General features: G+C 38.4%; 1 protein-coding gene across 2 annotated transcripts in view; it reads right to left on the bottom strand.

Moving 5' to 3' along the window:
• Positions 1-285: 285 nt before the first annotated feature.
• Positions 286-13075, bottom strand: part of ENAH (ENAH actin regulator) — a 47449-nt gene continuing 34659 nt past the window's right edge. Inside the window, exons 9-12 of one of the 2 annotated variants that reach the window (XM_018085029.2) lie at positions 10588-10650; positions 7014-7092; positions 5237-5294; positions 286-4099 (exon numbers count right to left, since the gene is read on the bottom strand). In XM_018085029.2, the coding sequence (XP_017940518.1) occupies positions 4062-4099; positions 5237-5294; positions 7014-7092; positions 10588-10650 (238 nt within the window). In that variant the 3' untranslated portion in view covers positions 286-4061. The remainder of the gene's footprint in view (positions 4100-5236; positions 5295-7013; positions 7093-10587; positions 10651-13075) is intronic. The other variant, XM_018085030.2, reaches the window with a different exon arrangement.

The raw sequence follows: 13075 nt of genomic DNA, 5'->3' as shown, positions 1-13075 counted from the left end.
AAATATATACTGTGTGAGAATGTAAATCACATCATACATTTAAAATTAATTTTAATTTATGTACAGCAGTTACCATTCATGAATGTTACACAGTCCCTGCAATTACATTCCTTATAAGGTAAGTCTTCACTGACCTCTGTTGAATCTTCTGATGGAGAAACAGAAAGGGGAGGTGGAATCAAGGGGTAAGGAATGACCATGGTCATTAAAAATTTTGGGAATTTGAGCAGTAAACCTCAGAGAGTCTCTATGACATTCCAGAAATAAATGGTGGCAACGTGTATATATTGCAATTTTATTTCATTCGCTCAAACAAAACGTTAGCATGTAAGAAATTTAAAATGACACAATATGATAAAAATAGCAGAGAATGAACTGAGAAACTAAAAAGAAGGTAAACCTAAATGCATGAAAAGTCAACATTCATTAGTGATCAGCTTCAGTCTTTGATTGACACTTGATGCTTGATAACTTTAAAACAATGAACTGGAAATCATTATGAACTATCTGAAGAGATTTCAGCACCAGCACTAAGATTTTTACATTCAGTTGGTTTGCAGTTGACTTGGTAGCCACTTGTCTGTAGTGCAGGTTTATCACAGGTCAGATCACAGTGTTGAGGAAAGCAACGCCCTCCTGGCATTAGAAAGGATCCCTTAAACTGCCCTCAGCTTAAGACATCCATTGTACAAAAGCACAGAACCACCACAATATGGTTTTTAAAGAACTTAGTCACCAGTAAGCAAAATAATCTTAGCTTCTGCAGTTCATTTTCAATACTGAAATCTCTGGAAACGGTGCAACTGTCAGTAGGTCAGGAAATGTCTACAGTAATCTTTAATTCAATCCGATTTCCTGGAAAGAACCAATTCTGCAGTTTGGGATTACAGAAAGTATGTATGTAGAAGCAGCACAAAAGACAACATCTGTTCCTTTTTCTTTTAAACAGAAATCATGTTAATTGTAGACCAAGGCACAAAACGTTTAGTGCATAAGCCAGTTCCTTGCACAATCTAGTAGTTCAGCCTTTAATTTTGGACCACTTGTACCCATTCACTATTCCACTATGCTACTCCTGAACTCTCCTAGAAACAAATCAAACGTGATTTCTGACAAGGGTAAACATTCTTAATGCTCAAAAAGTCCATGTAAAACAAAAAGTTACATCAACAAAGATGAAAATGCCTCCTCTTGTTTTGAGAAAAACAGTACTTGACAAGCTTATTATGGATTTTTTTTTAATGCCTCCAATAAATGCATGCAGAAAAATGTTGTTGCTTCTCTTTATTTAAAAAAAAAATTAACAAATGGAGTTAGGTAATATTTCCACTGTTGTCAACTCTTAGAATTTGAACCTCTAGAAATAGGCAATGTTTGAACAGGTGAAAAATCTCCTACTGAAGCCTTTCCAAAGCTGTTAAGTGCTGTTTTGCTTTGGTGTTCAGCACTCAAGACAGTATGTTATGGAAAGCATTTGTCCTACGAATGAAGCTGCACATACACGTAAGCTGAAACGCTAATCTCTCCAAAAGTTGTAAGTAAACTTTTCTTTTTGATCAGCACAGATCCCAAAGCAAACATGGCACTGTTACAGCTTGGAAAAATTGACCGTGCAAAGGGAAAGGAAAGATTTTGATCCATGTTCTTTGTCCAAAGCACTACAGATCCAATTGAAAGAATTTCTATTCCACTGAATTGTACCACATTAAAAAAAAAACATTAAAAATTAAAAAAAAATTAAATGCATAAGATCTAAAAACCCTGGGAAACAGAAAAGTATCACCTCCCCTAAAAATGATTCTCAAATTGTTGAACAAAACCAATGGCATTGCTGTCTTTCTGGGTTTGGGTCGTGTGGAGCTGTGGGGGGTTTTGTTGGTTTTGATTGTTTTTGGAAAGGAGGATGGCAGATAAGTTAGGAGGAGAAGGGGACATTTACTGTGACCTGATGCTCTGTTGTTCTAAGGTAACTGCTGTTCTGTTCATTAAACAATCAAAAAAGGAGTCTCAGAAAAGAGTGAAGCAGAAGGTCATGGTAAAAAGGTAAAGGACAACACACTTACACAGGGGCATCCTCAGTAATTCAGATGCCTACACATTTTTTCTCTCACTGAGAAATGAGTTTGGTTCACCTGGGAGTTTCAGAACCATTATGGAAGTACTACTGAATTTCAAATAGAAAACTGAAAAAAGATACAAAAGGATTAAGTACCTGGTTCCATTAACATGGTTACTGATAAAAGTTATGTTTTCCTCATTATTACACATGCATGTAAGATGAAGAAAAAGTGTAGAAAGTAATAAAAATGTGTCACCTTCCCCCTCCCTCATCCCACATCTTTCTGGGCATAAATTAAGCCTTACAAATGAAAAGGCTACTCTGTGACATGCAATTTTTCTTTTAATTAAAAAGCTGGCTGTGTTGTGTTACATTACAAAAATGTCCACATGCATAAATCTAAAAAAAGCCCCAAAATCTACTGTAAATCTACAACATACTAATGATTTACATTTGACTGCTGATTCGCATTATGTAGAAGTCTTAGATTTGGTAAAGCATCGTAACAATGTAGGAAGGCATCTACATCTTTAAACTCTGGACTGTATTTGCTTTTTTTTCGTTTTCCTATAAAATTGCATGAAGGCTAACTAGAGAGGCTTCCTATCATAAAATTCCAAAGTCTTGATATGTTATCACCGTCTGGGTCATTCACTTACAAATATTGCCCTTTAAAAGCCCGCGTCTCTAATTGTTCCGTGTTTTGTGAACCGAACTTCTACACATCTGATCTCTTAAATTATTCATGGAAATATCAGATATGATAGGAAGACAAACCTGAGATACATTTGAAGTACAACAGTATAACTTGCTAACTCCTTCATTAATAAAGAAAACCTCTCTGAAAAGCCTTCCCAAGCTTTTCCCTGTTTTTTGTCTTAACAACTGTCCTAGTTACAGGGGTCGGGACCAGTTTATCACAATGTGGGTATAACCAAAACTGTGTATTCTACACCCTCTATGTCATTTCTGATGGACTGTTAATAATAGATCATTTGCAGCAGCTGCCCAGGGCACACCTGACACCTCAGGCTACAAGCTGGGCGTTAGAGAACTCTGTGAGGAGTGTTTCTTTGTCTTTACACTAATGACTCAGCTGTGATTACTCCCCTCCGGGAAGCATTAGCACCTTCACACCCAGCCTGAGGGGTCATCTCTGCTAATGGGCCATACTGGACTGGCATAATAGGCAGCTGCAAGGACCTAGACCATTAAAGACTCCAAAAATGTCCCATGACTCACAGAGTTAAATCACCCATTGTGAAACTCCCTGCCCTGGGGGAGGTACTGGACATTCCCACCTGAACCTGAGCACATATATTCTTGGGGTTTTGGGACTTCTGGTAACCACTCAGCAGATCGAGAGAAAGACCAGAACTCCAACAGGACTGCAACTGCGATCATTACCTCAACAGGACTGCGACCATCATCTGGACCAACAGGTTTTCCTTTCCTTTTACTTTGCACCCGAGGGACCACGTGGTGCTCAGCACAGGGGCTAACAAGCACTGTTCTCGTCCCAGGGTGCTGGGTTATACATCTGTCTTTGGGGGTTAAAACCAGTTTTCTCTGGATCATTGTATTTATTGTAATCTTCTTAGTAAATTGTAAGTCTGACTTGTAATCTCTCAAGTTAGGTTCATTTTCTCCCACCGGTTTACCTTTAAACCAGCATGAATTCTGAAACATGTGCAATTTTAACTTGACATGAGTAGACTTCAAAGCATTGTGATCTTGTCTGATAGGTGTAGGAATTTCTGCATAATCATTACAGTAACTTTAAGAGTCTCTTCCACCCTGCTGTAAAGGTCAGAAAAAAGCTGCAAACTAGGAGGGGGAATAGCATATCACCAGAGTGATGTGTCTGAAGCTTTTCAGAATAGGTTGTTTCTCCCTCCTTCCAAGTGTCTGTCTGTCTGTCTCCGTTTTCTTCTAACAGCTCACAAAACGTAGTCAGTTTTATATCAAGTTAAAGAGTCACATCGGCTTAGTACTAGTCTTTCTATGCAGTATTCGACTTGCTCAGTTCCTGCCTGATAGCTGGAGAGAAAGAGAGAGAAAATTAGCAAATCAAATAGTCACAGTCAAGGCAGAAAGCCAGAATACACAACTGACCCCTTAAAGAAGGCTCACCCTGCTCCAACAGTCTTACAATGTGAATAAGACAGTCTCATGTGGCTTCAGACAATTGTCATTATCAACCAGGCACTGCTCTTTTCCTTCCTGTAAAGTTAACATCTTATTTTTCAGTTCCCATCTCCAGCAAGCCTATGACCTTACCTAATGACAATCACTACCACTGGGATTATCAAGGAGCATATGTCTGGGCTCACTTAAGTTTTTTTGTTTGTTCTAAGAGCAGCCTCAGGGCCCTGTACAGTTTGCACTGTACTGTTGTAAAAGGCTGAGGTACAACATAGCACAGTCAAAATACAGGGAAAAGCACTACATTTTCTGTAGCCCAAAACCAGCCAGCTCTTTCTACAACATCAGCTGGTGACATCTGATATTTTATCAGCAGTCGTATGAGTTTAATATGACTTTTTTTTCCCCCAATACTTTATTTTGGTACATTCCACAAAGCAAAAAAAAAAAAAAAAAATAAAGCCCACTAAGGTAGGAAATTATACACAGAGTTTTATTTAATTCCTGACTGGTGGACCTTTAAGATTGCTCTTTCTTGGTGTTTTCTCTTAACTACAGAAGACTACTTACGAAAAGGTCTTCTGTTAAAAATTAAAATTGTGAGAATTCTTTTCTTTGACTCCTATGTTACAGATCAAAGAGAAGACAAAGCTGGAAGCACCATTCTAGTCTGAATATTACCAGTTTTGAAATACGCACCTCGGCATCTCTGGATTATTTCAAAATAACCTACCTACCACCACATGATACTAAGGACAGCTGCAAATCACCCAAATACAGCATCCCTCCAACCACTCTTAAAAGACATTACTTGGTATAAATGTTCTACTAAAGCAAAATTCCCAGGAGAGAAAACAAAGCACATCAATCAGAACAGGTCTGGCACAAATGGTTTGCCACCAGGCTAAGAACAAAGCTAGTTTTACCAATATATAATTCCCGAGGCTGGAAACACTTTGTAAACACATTATAAAGCACCTGTAGCTACTTACTCTAAAACTCAACAGCAACAGCAAACACAGCAGTACCTACCATCAATGAGTTCTTCCTTTAATTTTGTTAACTCCTTCCTCATTTCGTCTAAAATGTCCTGTGGTGTCAAAACAAAAATAACAGATCAGTGAACAGATTAGTTTTGCCACCTGTAATTTTCTGTGGAGAGAAATCGAAAATTCTTCCAATCCAATTCTTCCAAACAACACTTAGCCCTTCTGAAACACGTAACCCACCCTTCAGCTTCCAAGTTAATCCTCAAAACCTAAGGCAGGCATCCATAAAACATCCTTACTGCAGTACAATACAGAGAAAAACTTTCCATAGAAGTCCTATAAATTGATTTCCACAGAACTTATGAGAAGTGACATTTTGAAGTCCGAATAGTGCACTAATGTAACTGCCAAATAAAAAAAAAGTAAAAAAACCCAAAACTTGACACGTTCCTTTAAACTAAGGAAGCTTTGCTACAGGTGAAATGTGATGTGGAATGCAAAAGAAGGAGCTAACTAAGCACCACAAGCCAAGGAAATAGTCAAAGAAGAAAAAAGGGAGATCAAGTTATCACGGTCCCAGTTGCCAAGCGGAATGTGAGGGAATTAAGGCAACAGGGCAAAGGTTCCACCTCCTGCTTGCTGTTTTCTCCATCCTTTCCTCTAAGTGATGTTAACTGATGATTTGATAATGTGTTTACAAGTAGAGCGGGGGGGTAGTGTCTGTTTCTGCAAAAGAGACTGTCATCTCCTCACCAAATCCGTAGTGAGCACAAAAGTCATCCAGGGGATTCCAGCTGCTTCTTTTCCAGTGTTGGGGTCAGCATGCTGTTCACAACCGTGCTGTTCACAACTGAGCATGCAATTACTGTCATGTGCTCTACATTTGTTGGGTCCCTTATGAGCTGCACCAACACATGCATGGACACACTTTTCCTGCCTGAAGGCATTCCTGGTGTAAGAGCATGTACCAAAGCTGCAGAGTAGGTAGGTCTCCCCATTCACCAAGTCTTATACAAGACTCCTGGGCAAACAGCAAGAACCCTCGGAGTGGGAGTGTGGCCACCAGTTTCTGGCAAGGGCAAGTAAGAGCTTGACATGTGTCCAGTAGACATAGAGTTTGAGATGATTTTGCCTCCAGAGAAAATAATCTTAACTGGGGCAGTGGGAATGAGTGCACTGTAAAACATGGGAGAGCTGTGCTTTATGGGATGATGGGGTCCTCATCTTCTGTGCCTTCAACTTGAAAGAACCACAGAAAAGAAATAAAAGCAGACCAGGAAAAAAGAGGAAGGAAAAAAAAAAGTAACTAGACTCCTATCTGCAGCAGCATTTCATGGAAGCTGTAGCAAGAGTCCCACAAATCCTCTTGAGATGACAAAACTAGATTCTAGAACAAACCCACACACGCTCCAGGACCTCCCACCAGGCCAGAACCCATTCTAGAACTGCCTGTTGAGTCAGGACTCAATCCAGAAGCAATGAGAACAGATTGCTGATCCATAACCCAATTTAGAGCCAACCACTAAATCAGAATGGTCTAGAAGGAACTACCAAGTTAAAAGCCACTCTAGAACCACCAAGCTGGAGCTTGCACCAGAATCTCCCTCCCCAGGACAAGCCCGTTGATTCAAACAGCTCTTTAGGAAGATCCTTCAACTCGACAATTCACACCCCTCTAAAAACCACTGCCACCACCATAGCCCTGCAAGCAATTACTAAATCATTACATCTGGAACTAGCTAACACAGTTAAAAATTGGTATGGGACAGCTACAAGCCCTTATATATCCAAGTTGCCCATTCAAAGCATTATATACATACCTGCTTCAATCTGTCATAATCTAGACCTTCTGACTGTACTCCATTGGCACTAGGTTGTCCCGTTGGTGTAGATTTTGGTCTGCAGTACAAAAACACATCCATGAGTACAGGATACATAGGACTTCCCCATCAAACTTACTAACACTTGTCTATCGAAAACATAGTAAAGAATCAGAATGAAAAAAAAAATGCTGGGAGTGGGAGGGTGGGAAATCAAGCAGACCCAAAATACCACACAGAATAGAAAGCAACAACCGAGAACGTTCTCCACACTCTGGAAATATTAATTACCATATGAATAAGAGTTATTAGTTCAAACCAAGAACTTTCAAAGTAGCAGACAGATTTCACTGTCAGTGGTTTCTGATTTCTTCATAATGAGCATGAAAAGCTGAACGCCTTCAGACGTCAAATACTTTATCTTTTCAATTGCTTACTCATTCAAAAGAGGCTCTCTCAAGGAAACACTCCCACTAACTAATGACTACATGTTGATGCTGACTGTATGAATGCCATGGAATCACCCTGGCAGATTTTTAGCATTTGACAGGACATGGCTGAGCAACCTTATGTGACACCCTTCCAAATTAAATTATTCCATCAATTACTTTTTAAAGCTACTGAAAGCAGGTATTGTAACAACAGTAAGATAATACGTGAGAGGAAATTCAGTGGTTTGGACTAGGTTATGTTCGATGTTTCCTGATGCAATACTCTCTTAAGACAAAGACTTGCTTTCCAAGATCATCTTACATTTTTTAACACAGATTCCAAAAGAAGTGGGTCTTCTCACTTCTCTTTCCCGACCCCCTCTTTTATAGAAGGTGTAATTCAGACTCATGTACTTACTACAGCTAGGAGCAGAGACAGTATCTGGATGCTGACAGCAGGAATACCAAAACGGTTCTCCAAAGCAGGGAGGGATGGATGGATGGTGTGGGACAAAGTTCATGTCAAGAGGTTTCCCCAGTGTTTAGGATTATCACAGTATGCTAACTTTGAGGAAGGGCAGGGTATTAGTAGACTAAACTGAGACCTATTTCACTGAACAAAAAAAGCCTGGCCTAAACTCAGTGTGTCACTTCAAAATTCCTACACAGGAGAAATTCATTAAGCACTGCACTTTTCTGGATTTGTCACCTGATGGTGCAGCCTTATTTATTACAATGGAAGGTGGACAGGAACAAAAAAAAGAAAAAAACCAGCAAAAAAGGCACAATTCTGTGATTTATCTTCTTTTGAATATGCACTAAAAACTACTTTTTTTCAGAAAAAAGCAGAATGCGTGAAGGACACAAGCAGTGTATCCCATGTTTTCATTCTCATTTATTTGTATATTTTTAATTTAGCTAACCAAAAAAAAAAAAGTTGTATTCCCACTCAAAAGAAAAAGAATAGCAAACATATATATGCATATATTTCCTAGTTTATCAAATCGCTACCCTTCAGCTTTCATACATCTTCCTTTACAAGACAGCAGTTCATTCACAGAGAAGTTATCCTATTACATGGGTTTTGTTCAATAAGAGCTGAATGAACATCACACTGGATTGTTTTGATGACTTTTACAACCTGACAGGAATATTTTCTGGATTTGCTCCCTGAAGCAAGAACACTCAAAACATGACTCCAAACAGAAAAGACTGCACACACCAAAATGTTGGTTTGATACTTGTTCTTCATGTGGGATCCCAATACTCAATTGCTATGGCTGTTAAGACTTAAGCCTACACTGTTTAAATATAAGTTCCAAGAGAGAAACTGCTAACATTAGTATTGCTTGAAACACCCCAAAAAGAAATACACAATCCACCAAGTAAGACAAAAGATGAAATACTGAATAACTTGATAGCGAAAGAAGCTGAAAAACAGAGTTCACCTTGCAACCACCACAACATCTACTGTGTGTGCTAATGCTATGAAGGCAAACCACGGTTTAGGATCTTTTACAAAACTCTTTACGTATTTACAGTGCTTAGTTCATAATGGAAGAATTCCATGCTCTAAAATATTCATCAAGATGAGATCTTTGGCAATTGCTGTTTCACGAAGTACCTGATATCTGAAGTGTTACTTGCAGTTTACACCTCAAACCGTGAACACCGACTTACTCCAAGCAGAATAGCATGAGTTTTTCAGATTCTTCATATATAGCTTCTGATCACTTCCATTGACTACCACTTTGTTCCCATGCACTATGGTATTACAGCATTTAACAAACATGACTGAAAAACCCCCCAGTATCCTCTTAAATACAGCTCCTGGTAATTGATAACAGGCACCTACTGCCTTAATAGAAAAGCCCAAACAAGAATATACTTAAATATTTTTTAAAATTTTTAAAAAATAACTTATGACTTTAATGTTTTAATGAGATGACTTCAAAGAAAAGCTCTCCACAAAACGACTGCTTCATGGTTTTTTTTCTTCAGAGCTTCAGAATAAAAAGTCAGCTTTACCCACCCTACATGACCTACTCCTGCTGTCAAAAATCTCAACAGGAAAACTTCTTTATAAAACTCTACCCCTCAGTCTTAAGAATGTCTTCCATTTTTGCTTTCCGAAATGCAAGACATTCTTAATTTAAATATTGAAAGACAGCAACTTGTAAACTAAATAACTTCTATTATCAGGAAAATCTACCTGTCTTTCCTCCCTCTTCAACTTGCTCAGAAGAAAGATTAACAGTGAATGCAGTTGCCATTAAGGAAAATGTTAACTACTGAAAGTCAGTCAATAAATCATCCCAACCATTCGATCCATAGACAGCTAAAGAGCTCTCCCGTGTGGTTTTTCATAGCATTGCCTAACAGGACAGTGAGGCAACTCTGACAGTCCCTAACACACCTTAAATCAAGCATGCAAGGTAAAGATTTTTTTTCATGCCAACATGCAGAATACACCACCCAAGATAAGTAGCTAAAAGGGGAACTTTTCATACAAAAGATTAAGTAATCACCACAGTGAGTGCCTTCACGAAAAGCAAAGTTGGAATCTGACTCAGTAATTCTGAGGGGTCTGTGACACTTCTACCTGAGGAAAGTTCTCCTAAGAAAGGTTTAAATGTCAGTCAGTACTTTATGAGTATCGCTAGAGAGTGAAACTTAGATCTACAGAAAAAAAAATACATGATGTGGACTCTAACTTGTGAGTATGTTCCAAACAGAAACATTAATTTATGTTTAACAAGTCTTCTATCAAAAAGCAAATGTGAAAACTCACTCGGAAAAGTAATTGCTATTCCTGTGTATCTAAACTTTACAGTTTTGAAAACCTGCCTCTCAAAATGCCACAAACGGTTCACTAAATCCTGGCATTCAACAGGAATTGGCATCTTTGCAGGTGGAGACTGCCAGAAAACCAGTGTTTAATATGCATTCATATCTGGTTCTTCAGCCATCTCAATTTGCCTTTGACACCATCTGCTTTTAACAAGTGCAAAAATGGGCTCAACTGGACAAACAAAATGTAAAGAGAAGGTGAGTGTGGTGATTACCAATCCATGTAAAAAAAGTCCAACCCTGAACTGGTCAAAGTGGTTATTATAAAGTCTCAAATCCCAACAGGATGATACCTGTTTAATGAATCATAGAACCTGTTTTCAGAAGCAAGCAGATTTTTCCACGGAGATTCCCGTCTACGAAGGGGAGAAACACTACCTTAACAAGCTATAATAGGTCTTAATTTTGTTCAGTTTTAGCACCTTAAACACCATGGAGTTTCAGTAGGTCCAAGAGTTCTATTTGAATGTTTCAGGAAATAAAAGCACAAAGCTTAAGTCTTTTCGGTTTGCTACAAAAAAAAGGCCTGATTTTAAACAGGACACTAGCTTATTTTAAAATGCTTAGAATATTCATTCTGAATAACAACAACTTCATTGTCAACCTGTTTGGAAGCTCTGAAGAGAAAATTTTGCTTACTTGCCAGTTTCTTAAGCACACTTTGCTTAACCTCTGTAGATGACTCATATCCTCTCTGTAGAGGTTGGAAGCAGGTTCTCAAGCCCTACCAGGTGAAAGATATCCCCTTTTGGCAAACACAGTACTAGTGTTTCAAATAGCAACACACTTTTATTAACTCACTCAAAGAAAGTTTAACAAGCTGCTTGCTGAGACAAACTTAGCAAGTGTAGAGAATTAAGAAAAATGCAAGGATATTCAAGGGAGACCTCTTCTGACACCTTTCCTTTCTTGGTCTGTGAAACATTCCTCATCCTGGCAAAGCAACTTGTAAACACTGACTAGAAAGCTGTACCAGCAATCTTAAAGTATACGCTTATGGCACTTTCAAGTAGGTTGTGACAGCATTGGAAAATAATACTGATGTTCAATAAACATAGAATTCTTATTTTAGAAGTATTTTTAGAGTATACACCAATGAAGGCCCATATCAACTTGAATTCTATCAACATTTTCCACTGCGTGAGTGAAGACAAAAGCTTGATGGAGAGAATGTCTCAATGCATCTCAAGAGAAATCTCAAAAATCCTCTGTAGTCCTGTACTCCTCTAGGTCAGAAAATATTTTTTAAAAAGACCTCAGCAACTCTGAATTTCACCAGTTGAAAAAAGATCAGTGAAATTAGATGCATAAAACAGTTTACAAGAACCTGCTGTTGTAGGGGCAGGTAGAAACAAGACTTAAGAACATCCCAGACTCCCCAAAAGAGTACGATGTGGACAGCTGCCCTACTTATTAATCCCTTCACTTTCTTCAACTGCTTATCCATAGGGTATCTACAGCCAAAGGGACAGGTCAGCAACTGTTTTAAACAATATGAAATCTAAAATGCTCTTTATGATTCCTTACACAAAATATTTCTGTGACAAGTTCCCCCTCAATGCCACACCTTGAAGCAGAATGAGGTATCAGTTCAAGAGACCTTGGTTAAAGCAGGTAAGACCTACTGGGGGGTGAGAGGGAAGAAGGCAGTGGACAGTCAAAGCTAAAGGCAATGCAGCATTTTGTTACACTGACAGTGTAGCAGAGAGAACATCGTCACCAATGTCACCTGCTTTTTGACAAAAAACAAAGCAAGCAACCAGAATCAAGGCTGCAGACACCTTGAGCTCCTGGGATTAAGTTACTTAAGAAGGACAGACAAGGATATTGATACAGGCTGAGAATGTTTAGTGTTGCATTTTAGAACTGAACTGGCAAACTCAACTACAAGTGAGGCCACTTAAAGAACAGCTGTTTTTAATACTATAATCACCAAATCTTGTATAGCTGTTTCCAACAGACCAGACTTCTAAGGAGAATTCAAGTAATTTCAAACATAGCATTCTAAAGTTTAACATGTTCTTTTGTTTTCTCTCAAGAAATTCAGGTAATTCTGTCAGATTATCACAGTTCCGAATCCTTTAACCTCTGTACACACAACATACAGGAATTCTAAATGAACCCCAAGCCTTCTGCTTAATGTAAATGGTAAACATACCTCCAAAAAAAATACCTAAAGCAACTATTTCACTTACTGAAATGCCTACTGAAACACCCACTACCTACTCAAGTTCCAGCTGACAAGTCACCAAAGACTGGTTAACGCAGTGAAGGATGTAGTTTTTAATGACAGACTTCCTTAGATTGCTATGAGACAGCTACTGAAAATTGTCACAGAATCAAATCTTACCAAGATAGTCATAGAATGGTATTCTAGACATTTAAGCTAGCACAGTGATAGAAGGGAGAACACCTATTCACTAGATTTACTACTGAATGTGTGAACTGCAGCACTGAATTTGGTTTTCCCTTGCAGGAAATTTCAGACTTCAAATAAAGAGAAAAAAATAAACATTGCTATAGGCACAGATACATCTTAGTAATTCAAGTTATACACTAGCAATTGTTAAAGAATATTTTTGAGTTTTAATTTTGATTTTACTGTCAAAAATTTCACTTACTAGCATTCTCCAAAAGTGACTCCTGATTCCTACTTAGAACTGCCAAAAAGCAGTTTCACAGCAGTAATTTTAAACCCATACATTTTACTTTTAACACTATTAAGGTGAGCTTTGCTATTTTAGCCCACCATCTTCAGCAGCATGTGCAACTGCAAACATA

The sequence above is a fragment of the Manacus vitellinus genome, unplaced genomic scaffold, assembly GCF_001715985.3.
Source record: "Manacus vitellinus isolate BGI_N305 unplaced genomic scaffold, ASM171598v3 scaffold_8_pilon, whole genome shotgun sequence".
NCBI lineage: Eukaryota > Metazoa > Chordata > Aves > Passeriformes > Pipridae > Manacus > Manacus vitellinus.
This window is presented reverse-complemented; position numbering and strand designations above follow the sequence as displayed.